At 38.5% G+C, this 17221-nt stretch overlaps 1 protein-coding gene across 1 annotated transcript in view; it reads left to right on the forward strand.

Moving 5' to 3' along the window:
• slc4a4a (solute carrier family 4 member 4a) overlaps positions 1-17221 on the forward strand; it is a 70232-nt gene that overhangs the window by 17082 nt on the left and 35929 nt on the right. The window contains exon 5 of the mRNA XM_061818602.1: positions 6255-6431. Within this exon, the coding sequence (XP_061674586.1) occupies positions 6255-6431 (177 nt within the window). The remainder of the gene's footprint in view (positions 1-6254; positions 6432-17221) is intronic.

The following is a 17221-nucleotide window of genomic DNA, read 5'->3' on the forward strand; positions in this document are numbered from 1 at the left end:
ATCCTTGTGATGATTTGCGGTTAAGAAAATGGATGGATGGATGGATGGATGGATGGATGGATGGATAGATGGATGGATGCTCCTCTTGTCCAATGATTATCTTCCATATCCCTATGGAAGTTGATTTCACATTTGAAGTGGGACATATTTTTCAGGGCTAGGACGCTGACCAAATGGTTAGCTGTTGGAATAAACATGTTCTCCCCATGCCTTTGTGGGCTTTCTCTGGGTACTTTGGTTTCCTCCCACATCATTGAAGATGTCAAATCGCCCATTCGTGTGAGAATGGTCGTTTGCTTATATCTGACCTGGGATTTGTTGGCAACCAGTCCAGGGTGCATCCGACCTCTCGCCCAGAGTCACGTGCCATAAGCTCCAGTATGTCTGCGACCCTAGTGATAATAAGCGGGACGGGAAGACGGCATGTCTAAGGAAAACTCTACTTTCTGAGTACTGTACATTCCCTCAGACTTCAATTAATCCCAGCTCTCAAGATGTTATGTGCAAACAAGTATGCTGGGGTGTGTCAAAAGTCATTGCGGGAGAATCTCCTTTAGGGGAAGCAAACCAGGTGCATTAAAAAAAATCTCCCCCCAAAAAAACAATGGCAACAAACAAGGGAGCCTCCCCATATTTCACATTTCTCAGGGGGAGCCACGCGTGAGTTTTCATGCCATTTTTTTTTCATTAAAAAAACATTTTCATCACTATTAAGATCTTTCTTAGCTGATGATTTGATACAAATCTGGCCATCTACAGGGAGGCTAGCCTGTCCATTTTGAAGCCTCAAATGAGCTACCAACTATGCAATTAACAGTAAGAGTAAAGTGAAAAGACAATACATATACCGTATTTTTTTTTAATTTTGGTCATTTGGAGCAAGAAAATGAAGTTGCAAAAGAGTGACCCGTATAATCACGCTGATGGTTCTCACCACACGTTTCATGCTGAAATCTCGCTAGTTTTGTCAGCTGTCACCACAGCCTGAGCTTACTCACATTTCCTGTGTGTGTGAAGATCCTCTGCTAGAAAAATCACCTCCACTGAGCTCAGAGTAGAGCTAAAGTTTGACTGATAAAAGTGAAAAAAAAAAAGAGGCAGCATGACATTTCTGACATGATGAACCTTGGCAGACCAGCTTCACAGGCCCATTTTATCTCATCATACCCTTGATTAACTGGGATTTATAATCAGAGAATATCAAAAGGATGTGTCACAGAATCTGGGAGTTAAACATAAATAACACAGCGCTGACCTTTGCTTCAAATTCACACTTAAAATTTGATGTTCTTTTATAAAATATATCCCCTGGGGATAATGAGAGCATATGTTGTAGATGTGAAGAAGGTAAGTTACAATGTCAGTTCAACTAATTGCTATAAAAGATGCTTTACAGTAAAGGGGCAAAAAACAGTTGGGCTACCACAGCAATAAAATTCAAAATGACAATCACTTCAAAGGACATGAATGAAATTATGCATTTCAAAACGCAGCATAAAAAAGTGTAAGATGGGCGTGAAACATACTAAGAGAGCAATACATGTAGAGTTAAGAGGACTTTCAGATCATTTTAAGAGAGAGGTAAAAAAACTACAAATGAAAATGAGAATATAGTTAAAAGATTACAAGTAAAACAACATTTTTACAATTAAATAACCAATTAACGCGGCAAAGTAGCGCAGCTGTAAAGTGTTGGCCTCAGTTCTGAAGACTGGGGTTCAATCCCCGTCCCGCCTGTGTAGAGTTTGCATGTTCTCCCCGTGCCTGAATGGGTTTTCTCCGGGCACGCCGGGTTCCTCCCACTTTCCAAAAAACATGCAACATTAATTGGACACTCTAAATTACCCATAGTTGTGATTGCGAGTGCGACTGTTGTCTGGCTCCATGTGCTCTTTGATTGACTAGCAACCAGTTCAGGGTGTATCCCATCTCCTGCCCGTTGACAACTGGGATAGGCTCCAGCACTCCCCGCGACCCTTTTGAGGATAAATGGCATGGAAAATTATTGAATGAATGAATATGGTAAAAGATGTCAAATAACACCTTTCATTGATTTTCAAATGGACATTCAAATCATTCATTCAAAGGAGATTAATAAAAATAGATACAATTAAATGCATTAACATTCTCTCATTCTAACAGGTAGAACATGAAGTTCAATAATAAAATAAAAACATAAAATGGAAAAAAATACAAATACATTGAAAATTAATAATAAAGAAGTAAATAAATAAATAAATAAAAATAAAGAAGATGGAGGTCTCTCTTGTTGTTTTTACAATAAAGTAATGTAAACATTCAAAGCATATTAAGAGATTTAACAAATGTTAAACTGACGTTCAAGAGAGAAACATTAAGAATATGAAATTTTGTCCACTTGTGTGTTTTATACCCAAAACTTATGTCAGGTCTTTCTTAAACTTTATTTTCCCCTCAGGTCTAAATAAAGTTTTAGCATACTGAATGTTATAATTGAAAACAACATCTATCAAAGAAAATTTTGGGATTTTTTTTCATTGTCCTTTAAATAAGCACAGTATTTACACTGTTGACTGCATATTTACCATGCACTCTGGGTTCGGTGGCCTTTTGCCAATATGGTCCTCCCGACGGTCCAGGGCCTGGTCGCGCTACAGGTTGCCGCGGGCGACGGGCGCTCGCCGTTGCCTTAGCTCAGAAATCCAGCGCATTAAACAAACCTCCCTGCCAGGTCCAGCGCTTGGGGTTCATTCAACTCTCCAAATGAGAGAAAGAAGAGGAAGTAGTCCCAACAAAGGTTCTGTACCGTGGTGCAAATCTTACTTTCCGACGCCCTGACTTACTCCTTTGCCTCCTTCGCGCTGGTTTTTATTGCTCATTGAGCTGAGCAAATAGCCCTGTTGAATTTAAGAAAACAAATTTTTCCATGGAGATCAATCATATTTGGTCTTCCTTGAGCTTAACCACAAGTAAAAAACAGAACACGCTACTGTAGGCTATTCTATGTTTTTGCTTAGGGCTCTTTCTTATTGTCGAATATTACAAAGGGATTCTATTATTGCTTTTTTTGTACATTTTAATTTAGTAAATATCTTTAATCCTTCTGTAATGCTATATGTACACTTAGTCAAGGAATACTACCAATTGAAAGGGCAGTGTTAAAATAACAGTCAACGTGAAACAAGTTATGCTATTCAGTACACTGCAAAATTGAGTTTTTACTGATAAGGAAAATACCAAAATAAAAACTTTATGTTGATTAAAGCGACCATCTAGCATTGCATAGCATAGCCTACATCTTCACTAATTTCGATTTCAATGCAGATATGCCAGTATGGAATTTTGCTAAATCAACAGTGTATTTTTTGGGGTGTGTCGTACAGTAATAAAAGTTCTTTAGAAAGAAGGGGGTGTACAGTATGCAGGTGGACTTTCATTGATCTGGTGTTGTGGTGTTGTCCCATAAACAAGAGTGAGAAGCCATCCTTGTTGAACCCAAAGCCTTGCGGTTATCAGTGTGCGGGCCATGCTGGCTTTTTCTCCTTTGGGCCCTGACTACGAAGCACTTTTGTTCGATGATGCCTAAATATAGTCGTGAACCCTCAGATACATTCCATCTTAACACGAATTGAATAAACTTTTGTATCCAAGGGCCACATTGCCCTCGCATGAGATTAAAATCTAAAGGACTCTTGCTGCGCATTACCCCAAAATACGGAATGCACTTCCTTTTGAGCTAGGGGTCAGTCAGTGTTACCACAAATCCTTCAGGCTTCTGCTAGAATGAAATAAAAAGTAATTAAAAGCCCCCTAGAAAACTGGGAATGTTTTCTTTATTAATGACTCTAAATTGCCATGTAGATGTGAATTGGACTGTGAATGGCTGCTCTTCTACTTTTGGCCTGTGATTGGTTTCGACAAGTCCAGAATGTGACCTGTCTTTTGCTTGGAGTCAGCTGGGAGAGGCTTCAAGTCACCTGGCACCCTAATGAGGATAAGGGACAGAGAAAATGGATGGAAGGATGTTGCAGGATTGAACACTTGTCGTGTTTAGGCGAAGAAGTCTGAAACACAATGCATTGTTCTGCCAGTGAACAGTGAATGCCATTGTTTACAAATAAACCACCATTGTTTGTTTTTTTTTTTTGGGGGGGGGGGGGGGATCTGACATTTCCTGACAGAGCACGAGTGTCCAAAAGGCGACATTAGAAAGAGATCTCATGTAGAGTTTTTTTTTTTTTTTTTTTTTTTGGTCACTTCCAGTTGACTTGGCCAAGTCAAATGTCAACTAGATTTTCTGAAGGTTTTCATCACTATCTGATGAAAATCTCCAAATTTAGTCTTCATTTCGGGTTAGGGTTCGCTTCGCGGCTCATGTCAGGGTTAGGAATAGGGGTAAGGGTTAGCCACATTAAAAAAAACGTCTTGAGGACACTTGCTCGTTGCACTTGATTTTCATGGAACCCACCATGGTGCAGCAGTTCCATTTGTACTAAATTTTATGGGCTCGCAGATTGGCATTAAAATGTACACAAGTGGTTTATGGGTAGCTAGGGCAAGGGTTGTTCTCCATACAAAATGTATATGCAAAGAATGAATGGTGTCAGCATGTCTGTTCCATTTGTAGTAAATATTATGGGCTGGCATGTTGGCATTAAAATCCACTTAAGCGGCGTGCTATGAGCAAACAGTTTTGTTCTTTGTGCTTTAATGAGCGTGAACGCGACGTCCATAAAGACTGCCAATGCCGTCCATGACCGCGACCGCTTCGGTGTCGGCGCGCCGAGCCACTATTTAGCCCAACTTCACTATTATATGCTACTTCTTTTTCAGTCCAAATATTTGCAGTCTGACAGTGTACTGTAACCTCGTCGGGCCCGTGCTCGTCTCCCTCGCATCAGTGGGGAGCCACGTGAGAATATTCCTCGCTCAACTCCGCTCAAGGGCCGGTCAAAGTTATTTTTGGACCATGTTTTGTTTCATTTCCTTTTGACATTTATGTGAAACTATTAACTATGGCTATGCATGTTTTTTTATACTATTGTGTTCTATATTATTATTCACTGAAAAGAAATCTGCTTTTATAAGATTCTGACTTTATTTCCATGAAATTCCAACTATATTATCAGAAATCATTTTTACATATAGTATTAATTATATATAATATTATTCTTATAATATTACAGAATCAGGATTATTTTCTTGTACATTCTCAGAAAATGATAACTTTATTTATATTTTACCACCTTGTTTTTCTTCTAAAATTACACTTTTTTGGAATAAGAAGTTTATTTTTCTATACTTACAGTTTTTATGAATTCAAATATTGCTGCTTTATTCTCACAAAAGTATAAGTTTTTTTTAAAGTAAAAATAACAAAATTATTGTGATATTAGAACTTTATATTTTATAAAATGATGATTTTCTTGGAATATTACAGTACTCCTCTATACTCGTGCAACAAAAAAACTTTCTTTTAATATATGAATTTTGTGTAATATTACAAATTTGTTCTTCTCAATCTAAACTTTTTTTCATGATAATACATTTTTTCTCTCTTAATATTGCAACCCTTTTCTTGTAATCATACAAATTTATGATCATAAATAAAAATGTACCCCTAATATTATAACATTTTCCTCATTATATTAAAATGATATATTCTTGAAAAATTCAATATAATTCATTTTCCTGTGATATTAAAACTATATTTTTGTTCTGCACTCGTAAAATAAAATTTTCAATTTAATTTTAATGTCATAAAATAAAGTTTTCTTAAAATGATAACATTTTTATTTCTTTAAAATTCAAAAATAATTATTGTAAGATTCCATATTTTTTCTGTAATAATTAAACATTACATTACATATTTTACTCCAGGATACTAAAACTATTCTTGTATTATTGCAACTTCTACTTGATACTATTTTCTCGTAATGTAACTATTTTACTCTCACCAAATTACAAGATTCTCATTTAATGACAAGTTTATATATTCCGCACAATATTGTTATTTTTTTTTCCCTTGTAATTTTACAATTTTACTCTTGTGAAATAAAAACCTTTTATGAATGTCTCACTTCGATCACTTCTGAGCCACGTGAGAATATATACTCAGTGCAAGGTTAAATGTGACATTTTTATATAGTTTTCCAAGTCCATTTGCAACACCTCAACAGTCGCTGCCTAGCAAACTGCTACAATTTCCGTGACATCTCACGATCTCCTACGCAACGTGATATGTTTAACCTCATTTTTTTCCTTGCTCCCTTCAGGTCACCACACCGTTTACATCGGCGTGCGGGTGCCCAAGAGCTACCGGCGTCGGCGGCGCCACCGTCGGCGAACCCCCGGCCACAAGGACAAGAAAGAGCGTACGGCAGAAAATGCGTCGGATCGATCCGACAATGAGAACAACGATGAGACCGGCAACAGCATCCTCAAACCCCTCAGTGAGTTCCGCCCTTTCTGCCGTGTCAAAGCCCATCGAGCCTCGCGCCAGTCTGAGTCCAGAGTTGCTGAGTCCACTTTTTGCTTCCCACTGACTGATGAGTCGTCAGCATGCTCGCAGTAAGGGTCGTTCGAAACCCCCAGGGTGTGTGTGTGTGTGTGTGTGTGTGTGTGGGGGGGGGGTGGTATCTTGCCCTTGGCCCTCCAACTCTTCCCCGCGTGCATGTTGTGTTCACAGCTGCACGTGTTGGGCTGTCATGGGTTCGTTGGTCAGAGTGTCCGTCGTTAGGCCCTCGAGTGCAGTCGGGATGCATGGGAGAGATTCTGATAGAGAAGAGGAAGGGGAGGTCACGTTGGGTCATGTTAAAAGTGGAAATCTGGCTCACATTTTCCCTTGTACATTTAATTGTGCAATGTATGTCCATTTATGTGTATGATAATCATGATAATCCATACCTTGCATAATAGAAATAAACAGAATGGAAAGCTCAAAAAGTCATCGTCATCGTTGTAGATGTGACATGTACAATTTCTGTAGTTATTCTCTTTAAGTGCCAACACATTAGAGATATGTAGTTCTCTATAATAATCTACTGTTCTTCTTAGACAATAGAAAGAAGCAAAATGACAAAAAGTGGCAGTAATAGTAAGAGCAGTATTGTTTTATAATTACTGTTGTACAAGTGTTCCTTGCAGGTTATTCATGAATAAAACACAGAGGAATAATTCAGAATCAAATAACTTCATGGCACGCTCGCTCACGTCACAATTTACTGTGAACCCATCAAGCATATATTGCTACGTAGTTGTTCATTGCCAGTTATTAATGCTGAACACCATCTTGCGCAATAGAAATGATGCACAGTCCAAAAGCTCCTCTCACTCGTCATTCATAACATAGATAATTGTAGAAATCATCACAACCTCGTGGTTTAACTACAATAACGTTTTGAATAAATGAATTCCCCTGGGCGTAGCCTGTTGTTTCCTTTGCTCCGACTGGTCAGTTGGTATTGTTCAGGTTGTCCCAAACCACCACAACGTAGAAGAATACATGCTGACTGAGCTTGTTTATTCCCGATGATTCTAAAATCCCCTTCCTGGTAGATATCAATAACTTTTGAATTCAAAGAAACAACACTAAATGGCCAAGTTCTTTCCAGTATGGCGGCAAGCTACAATGCTAACATTCAAATGACATCAGGCCAATTTTCAGAAAGATATTTTCATCTGGTTTTGTGATTGTCTTGTCACCAGCAATCTTATTCAAAGCCATTTGTAGCGAATAGTGTCTGATGGCACATCATGGTGTGACAACAACTGGATGTGACAGTGTGTGTGTGTGCGTGTGTGCGTGTATTTGGGGATTTTCTTCAGGACAGAAATCCAATCACAGAATAGATTACAGGCGATCCATCTGCTTGCTGACGTTGACTTTGTTGGGTTGATTTATTTGGGACTGATTTGCTTCCAGCGAGGCCGATGAGTGACGAAGGGGGCTTCTAGTAATTTTTTTGCATCTTTATCAGTGCTGTGTTCATCAGGCTTTTTTTTTTTTGGTAATCTCTCACAGAAAAAGAAAAATCTAACATTACAACTTTACGCTGCTCAAATTAAGGTTTTTTTTTTTAAACTGTATGTTAGCCTATGTCCTATTTGAACAATTTTGGATAACAAGGGGAAAAACATTTAGCATATTGGCTTTTTTATTCTTTAATTTGGTAAAAGTAAGTCATAAAATCACTGAGACTATTATCTAATCAGGCAAATGATATGATATTTGAAGAGTTTGTTTTCAAAACGAGACATAGGCATTTTTTTCAGATTTACAAAACTCGCGCCAAAATTATCCAGCTCCGAATGGATAATTTTGGACCGAGTTTCGTAAATCTGAAAAAAATGCCTATGTCTCGTTTTGAAAACAAACTCTTCATTTGCTTTCTAACAAAATTTCAACTATTTCAATGTTTTTTATTCATTAAAAATATCTCACATTTCAAATTTATTAAAAAAATGATTTTTTTCCCCTAAAATATGACTTTATTGTAATAAATGTAGCACATGGTGCTGTAATATTACAATGCAATATTTTTTGGAATATTTGGACTTTAATTTCATAGAATCACAACTTTTTTTGCACATCATGTTCCCAGTTGATTCTCACAATATTACCTTTCCAGTTACATAAAATAACTTTTTTTGCCTTATGTCTCAAGTTTGACTTTTTTTTCATGAAAAACAAAAAGTCAAAATATTAGTTTATTCTGGTAAAATGCTGCCTTGCAGTCATAAAATTATTCATTTTTCTTGTAATATTAGAACATTATTCTCACAATAGTAAGTCCCTGTTAAAACAAAACAACAAATTTTGTAAAATTAATATGTAATTGTGTTAACTAATTTTTTTCATAACACTGTTGCATCATTTTGTGTAAAATTACCATTTTTTGTAATTTGAATTTATTTGTTTTTTAGGCTCTGCGACCCTTGTGAGGATAAGCTGCTCACAAAATATTATAGATGAGTAGATGAACTTTACCCTTATAAAAATAATCATTGCCTATAGTAAAATCTTTTCTTTCTCCTGTTTTTACAACATTATTCCTGTAAATTCACCGCTTCTTTCATCTAACATTCCGGATAAGATTTTTGCTCAATTTATTTATTAAAAAAAAAAAAATACATTATAAATGTATCCTCACAAAATGTCAACAATTTTACTCTACTCATATACATTATAAAAAAATTCAAACGTTACAATAACAACAGCTGTCTTTTGTTTCAATGCTAAACTGTTTTTTCTCGGCATGATTACGACGTGCGTGTTGAATCAACTTTCGAAGAACAATGTGACAGCGGCCGTGACGTTACTTTATGTTTTGACGGCAACAGCATGAGGGAAGGCGTGCGAGGAAAGTCACCGCCGCTTTGTTAACAGTCAACAAGCACTACGCTGCATTGCCTACCAGTTGTACGGGTCAAGTGTTGTTTCAACTCATATCATTTATCAGTTTTATTGAAAGAGCATATACGCAGACGCATAGACACATAAATCAGTAAACATTGTCTGTTTTCTCCAAAAATTACAATTATAGTTATAATTTATAATTATTTTTATGGCTAAATACTTTCAAAGAAATTTTTTTCTTGATGGTATTTTTGTAATGTTGCGACTTACCCACTCATATTACCTTGCTCTTAAAAAATGTATTTTTATTCATATACTATCACATATTCTGAATTAGAAATCTTTAAAAAAAGTTTAAGAATTTTTTTTTGTCATGATAAAATTTGTTAATTGTGTTTGTGTGTAAAAATTAAAACTATATTTGAATATTCCCCTAAAGATACATATATTACAATCTACCCTTTCCCAATGCTAATATGAGTTTTTGTAAAATATTTTTCCCATATATTCTTGTAAACTGGTTACTTTTTTCCTCCTAGTGTGAGTCTATTTAAAAATTTTTTGCCCGATATTTTTTTCTACATTATATTTTTCTTATATTCCAACTTCATTCTTGTAAATTTCTAAATTGTTTTCTAATAATTGAATAATTGATTAATTAAAGATAATGTGACTTTACTCCGGTAAAATATTTCTTTCACTAATAAAAGATCTTTCCCAATATTGCATATTGCTGGATGAAAAGATCAATCTATAGTGATTGACTATTAGAGAAAAAAATAAGAAAATAAATTGAGTGTCTCCCTGAAGGGTTTAATAACATCAAAATAAAATGAATAAAACATAAAATACAATTTCTACATCAAGGAGTGATGTTTTTTTTGTGTGGCTTACGTGTCTTGCTCAAGGGCAGCGTCATCCACATTGGTGAAATGTTGAGAAAACATTCTGCATCAATGGTGTCCCTCTGCAGTCTGTTTTTGATTGTGAATCAAATTGATCATTTTGTGCAGAAGCTAATTAATTGATGGATGAATCCGGCTTTCAATGTTGATGCGATCAAAGGAAAGGTCGGCATGCTGCCTCTCGGTTGGCATTTGACCGTCCAAGTTAAAAGTCTTTAACCCGCAAACAATTTGCTTATGGGAAATATCAACAATGTGTCTCAATTCTGTCCCAAGAAGCAAAGAAAGAATGGAAGTGAACCCAAACTTACATTTTGACTCCTTTGTCTTATTGTTTTAAGTGTAACTTTTTCTTTGTACGAATATTATTTCTGTCAAATAAAAAAAGGTCAAATGTATTGATTTCAAAATCTAATACTACAGATTTACTCAAGTAAAACAAGGTAAAATTGCAATTTGTAAAAGTCTCCTAAAATGAAAATTTTTTAACATTACAATTTAATCAGCCCCAATTTATTTTTCTAGCAATACTAGGACATTATTTACATAAAAATAAGTTTTTGCTATAATTACATTTTTAATCATAAAAAGAAGTACTTTTTAAAAAACAAAATTAAAACTGCCATCTTCAAACGATCTTCTTTCAAAAATTTAATTCATAAAAAAAATTAAAAAAATTTAACAAGTATTATTGTCAAATGACAATTTTTTTCTTAGACTATTACAACATCATGCTTGTAAAGAGCCAACATCTTCCTTGTACTTTGATGATTTGATACGTATGATATTCCAAGATTTTGAAACCTCCACTTTGTGAAACAGTCACCTAGCAGTTTTTGCAAGTAGAAGTAGAACTCCATGTCCTTGGATCCCAGTCAGTCTCCCTTGGGGTGTTCCCTGTGCTCTGTATTCAAACCGTTCTGCTCACTGCCCCGCATACTGAGCATGGACAGGACTTTGTGGTGGCACCATTTTGCACGTCCTCATCTTGAATGAGGTCATAATAATTTGAGAGCACAGTGTATTTGCAATCAGACTGGAAATTGTGGTTTTGCCAATCTGCAAAGACATGCAACGGAAATCGTTCGGCGTGTACCCCGCCCCTCGCAGAGAGTCATGACTCTGTGATGGGATACCTGAGACCCTAGTGAGGATAAGCAGTTTGATAAATGAATGAATGAATATTTTACCAATCAAATCAAAAAATGCATTGTTAATTACAATAAGAAGTGCAGGTATGTGCAGATATTATTTTTCTCCATCCCCACGTTTGATTGTAATATCTCTGACTTTGAGTGTGTATAACTTTAAAAGCCGGCACTTGGCCCGGTACATAATATTTGTGCTGAGTTTCTCCTTGTATTGCTTAATTAAGACCTAAGCCTGGAAATGTTTGCCTGGATGTCTTATTTTGACCACGAAAGGGTCAGGAAATGTCATGTGAACCAAAAAAAAAAAAAAATTTGCAATTGAAAAATTGAATTTTAGCACTTCATGGTTAGGGTTACATTAAATGATCCCTAATGTGTCGTGGCCGATAAGGGATAATATGAAGTTATTGTGGTAAAATTCCAACTTGTCCCTTGAAATTTCAACATTTTCTTTTGATATTACAAATTGCTCTTGTTCAACACCTTTTTTTTTCTTTACTCATGTTAAACGTTCATCTTTTAAAATTCCATCCCTTTTCTCATGATATTAAAGTTATATTCTTCTAAAAGAATCGTTGGAGGCCAAGTAACAACGAGGAAGAAATTGTGCCTCAACCTTTTCTTGAAATCAATTGATTCAAGTTACTCGATTAATTGATAAAAGAGCCTCGTGCTTGTCAAGAACGAGTTGATCATAATCTGAGGGCAGAGCGGAAGCGCGATCCGATTGCACGTTGCAGATTCGCCAAACTGTCTGCGAAGATTGGAGCAGCCATTTGTGTCGGATGCATGTCAAAAAGAGCGAACGGGGCCTTTTGGCCAAAGCTCCGTATCGGCGGGGCCATTCTCCCCGCATCTCGTATCCCATGATGCTCCGCTGCCTGGGACAAAGTGCTCTTTGTGCGCGCTCAGTGGCTCTCGGCGAGAGCGCACACACGCCTTTGAAATTGCGTTTGAGCGATGGGATTTTCATTTCTATCCCCTCCGCCTCTCGGTGCTTGTGCTCTCACCCCTCTTTGCTTTCACTCTGTCCTGGATCTCACCCTCCTCATCTCCCCTCTCGCCCCCCAAGCTTGCTCTTAGCAACTGCTGGATTGGGACAGTAACACTGTGGCTCTTAGCAATCAAGCCTGTTTGCTGCCTCATTTTCTCATGGATACATGAGGGCTCCCTATGAATTTTGAATCTTGCTATCTGAAATAAAAAAAAAAAAACAGGTTGCAAAGTTCATTGACAGAGGTCTACCCCATCTCAATTCTCTACTCAATTTCTCACTATATTATTACTCTAAGGCAAATCAAGAACCATACTGCTTTTATATCTCTTGAGACCTAAAGACCCTGTGCAGTGACTTCAGATATTTGTTTCTAAATTCATTTTCCATGTTCTCGGATAATTGCCGAAACCATGAGCAAAGACTGGAAAAATATAGTGTTAAACAGTTATTATGGGCATGTCTTTATTTTTAACCTGTCCTATTCAGCTGCATGTCATTGCAGAATGGTGACTCTTTACACCTTTTTTGGCTGGAACAATTTTGCTGCACAAAAGCAGAGTTTGAAATACTGTACTTCGTCTGCTCATTTGAAATGTTTTAAATATTATGACGTTGATTGAAAATACAGCCGGACTGAAAAGGATTGGAGGGATGGAGTGGAGAATGTGACTGGGGGTGAAAACCACAGCAGAACAATCGTTGGGCAATTTAGATATGTGAGCACGAATAACGTTAAAAAAGTCAAATCGTGTTATTTGTGGATGGGGTCCCCCCATGCCCTAAGGACATGCAACAAATAACCAAGATAACAAGATAAGAAAGGAAAGAATAAGGAAGGACTTGACAGAATGTGGGAAATGAGCAGGGCAGTGGTACTGATGAATGTTTGCAGAAGGATTCTATTCCTATAAGAACCTGTGAGTTTATCTATTAGTAGGATAACCTGTGTTGTTATTAGTGGTCCCAGCACAAGCAATTAAGGCCTGTAGCGTGTCTTTCAAAGTTATTAGTGAATGAATACCATATCACTTCCATGTTAGCCAACTGATGTACAGAGTTGCTGAGCCGGCATATTGAGGAAGGTTGGCCCCCATCACCCATAAGGTGAAGGGAAGCCCATCCAGTAGGGGACCCAACAAGGGGTACGCCACCGACTCCCCATGGCCCAAGGCGGTCCACAGGCCAACCAAAGCACCCTGACCAATAGCAAATGGGAAGGATCGGGCACCAGACCAACACCTTCCCCCAACCAAACATTGGATAGGCATGGCAGGGCAAAGAACAGGCTGCAGAGTCAGAACGCCTGGCCGAGTATCCTCCCCAGCCTGACCCACCCCACTCTCACGCCCTCCAAAGGGTGTATGATGCATTAAATCTGGGGGACCGGCAGGCCAGAGAAGGGGTGGGACCAGAACAGAAACCATGACAGATGTGACAGTACCTGCCCCGGAGCCCGTCCCATCTAGCCTTGTGCCAGTCCCCACGAGGCCCTGAATGTGATATGAACGTGACAAATGTGTGAAGTATGTACAGTGTGAGTAATAAAAACATGCAGAGTGTGTGAAGTAAAAGGCCAGACACCTGTGGGTCTAGCCCAGTCCGACCCACTATATGACCACAGAGAAAAGGGGGGTAGCTCCTCCCCCACCCCAGATAATTCACTCCCCCCACAAACCGACCATCACGCAGCGAGACCAGAACAGGACATTGAAGGTGAGCCCATTCAAAGTAAGTGGAGATGACACACTACAATAAGCCCCAAATCAGCGCCAGACCGCACACAATCCGAAGGAGAGAGGAGCAATGGCCATGTCAGAGTGCAGTAGTAAAGTCAGCAGGGTTTTTTTTTTTTTTATGAGAAGATATGATCTGGCCACTTTACATTACATTTACATTACACATTAGATTACATTACATTTCTGTACGACATTCTTTCCCAGTCAAATAAGAATTAAGGTTCAAGTTTTACAATTTCAATGAAAGGTGGTCAGTATGCAGCTAAAATGGCACTTTGGAGTCCAGCAAGAGTTGTTCCTCAACCACTATACTGTATTAGAACCTTCGTTTGCATTAGCTTAGGTTATCTAGCACAATTGTGCCGGACAGTTGGCTAGCTAACGAACACTTTGAAAATGGATCTTTACTTCAGATAATCTGTTAAGGTGGCTGCTTCAGAGTGCCTTGTTGTCAGCTGTGAATGGGTGCATGTCACATAGAGAGAGACAGAATTCCAAGCACCATACTTTTTTCTAAAACTCTCACTTGACTGCCTATGTGTGGACCTGGCCTTCGAGCTGATGTGGCTGCTTTAGAGTGCCTCGTTGTCAGCTGTGAGTGTGCGCTCATAACTGAGAGAATGCTGAAGAGCAATGTCAATTTTTTTTTCAAGTTTAACGTGATCTGCAAACTGCACTTGATTTTCTGGGTCTTTGTCGCAGGGCAGCACGCAAGGTCACGCCTACAGCTTGCCTATATTTGCTTGTGTCGCTGCCAACCAGGCTGTCACAGGGAGCTTTTTCCTGCTATTCGGTTTATTGTTATAAGAACTCCGAAATCACTTCACCCAATCCCTCTTCTATTGGATGCGCCTTCTGACTGTCATGCAGCACCATTCTTGATTTGTAAAGCTATACTGAGCTTTCAATTTTGGTGATTACATTTTGACTCAATTTTGGACTCCATTTTCAAAAGAGAACCCTACTGGCTCAAGTCAGACTTTTAAAGTACATCTTACTTCCAAGCTGCCTTTATGAAAATGTCCCATTAGACCCAATTCTGATGGGATTAAAAATAAATGGGGTTCTCCCTTGGGGACAGAGCGGCAATCCCACAAAGTGTGACGACTGATCAGGAGACAGCGCAAGTAGACTTGTTGCTGAGAAACAACCAACTTCGTCTTTTACCTCAGCTACAACTTATGGCCAGTATGGTTAAACATCAATAGGGTTCTTCCTTAGGCAGAGAGAAAGAAATTTGGCAGTATAAATTTAATTTCCATATAAATAAAATGAGGCGCCACAGTGGTGGACAGGTTACAACGTCTACGTCACAGTTCTGAGGACTGGGTTTGAACTGGGTACTCCGGTTTACTGCCACATCGCAAAGACATGCATTCATTGGAGACTCTAAATTGCTCTTAGGTCTGATTGTGAGTGCAGATGGTTGTTTGTTTCTCTGTGGCCTGCGACTGGCTGACGACCAGTTCAGGGTGTACCCTGCCTCCTGCCCGTAGATAGCTGGGATAGGTTGCTGCACTCCTGTGACTCTTCTGAGGATACGCGGCTCATATAACAGATGGAGGGATAAAATGAGGTCATTGATGGTATAGTTGTACACTTGCCTGACGTTGGTGTGGGCAGCGTGGGTCCAGTTCCCACTCAGTGATGGTGGGAATGTGAGTGCAAATGGTTTTCCGTGTCTGTAAGTTCAGGGTGTCGTCTGCCTTTCGGCTAAAGTCAGCTGGGATAGGCTCCAGAACCCCGTGACTTTAGCCACGATATGCGGTGTTGAAAATGGATGGATGGATGGATGGATGGATATGTAAAATGATAAAAATAAGTTCACATTAAAAAAGTACAATTATACAAGTGATTATAATATCTGTAGGAATCAGAATCAGATTTAAAGTCTCCAATGAATCCATGTTTTAGGGATTTGGGAGGAACCCGGAGTGCCTAGAGAAAACCAGGCAGGCACAGGTAGAACGTTTCCAACTCAACACAGATGGGGCCAAGATTTGAACCCTTGTAAAAATCACTGTCATGAAATACACTTCTACTATCCATCCATTCATTTTTTGAGCTGATTATCTTCACAAGGGTCACTGGAGTACTGGAGCGTATCTCAGCTATCTTCGGGCAGGAAGCGGGGTACATCCTGATACAGTTCCCAACCATTCACAGGGCACCTAGAAACAAACAACCATTCACACTCACAATCACACCAAGAGGTAATTTAGAGTCTCCAATTAATGCATGTTTTTGGGACGTGGGAGGAAACCGGAGTGCCCGGAGAAAAGCCACGCAGGCACAGGGAGAACTTGCAAACTCCACACAGGCGGGGCCAGGATGAACCCAGGTCCTCAGAACTGTGAGGCAGATGCTCTCATCAGTTACCACTGTTCCACCAGACAATAAACAATTTCTAAACAATGGGCTAACCTTACTACTACTACTACTACTACTACTACTACGACTACTACTAAAAACTAAAAATAATAATAATAATAATTGTGGCAGGTTTGCCGAATGATTTGCACAACTGTCTCATGGTTCAGACGTTGTGGTTTCAAGTCTGGGTCCCGGCCTTCCTATGTTTGCATGTTCTCCATATGCCTGCATAAGTTTTATCCAGTTACGCTTCCAAAAACATGCTAAGTAGATTCATTGAACTCTAAATTGTCAGTAGTGAATGTGGATCTATGTGTCTCCTGCAATTGGCTAGTGACCAGTTCAGGGATTACCTCAGTTCTCACCCAAAGTCATCCTGGATAGGTGCCAGCCCAACCGCGATCTTAGGATAAGTGGTTAAGAGAATGGGTCGATAATAATAATGCTAAAAAATATTATCTTGTTTTATGTGTTATTATTTTTAATCATAGTAATAATAATCTTCATCCTCATCATAATAATGAGAGTAGTGGTCTTAAATTGAAAAGAATATTTTGCCTGCTACTTGACTTATGCGACGGACTTCATCTCAGATCTCGTGAGTGTTTACTGACCGCCATTAAGTTCATGAAAACCATTATTTACATACGACCCCTTTGAGTTTTCCCCTTGTCTCTTTGCTAAATATTCAAACGAGAACTAACGGGGAGGAGGAGAGAAAG

Source organism: Syngnathoides biaculeatus, chromosome 4 (genome assembly GCF_019802595.1).
Source record: "Syngnathoides biaculeatus isolate LvHL_M chromosome 4, ASM1980259v1, whole genome shotgun sequence".
Classification (NCBI taxonomy): Eukaryota; Metazoa; Chordata; class Actinopteri; order Syngnathiformes; family Syngnathidae; genus Syngnathoides; species Syngnathoides biaculeatus.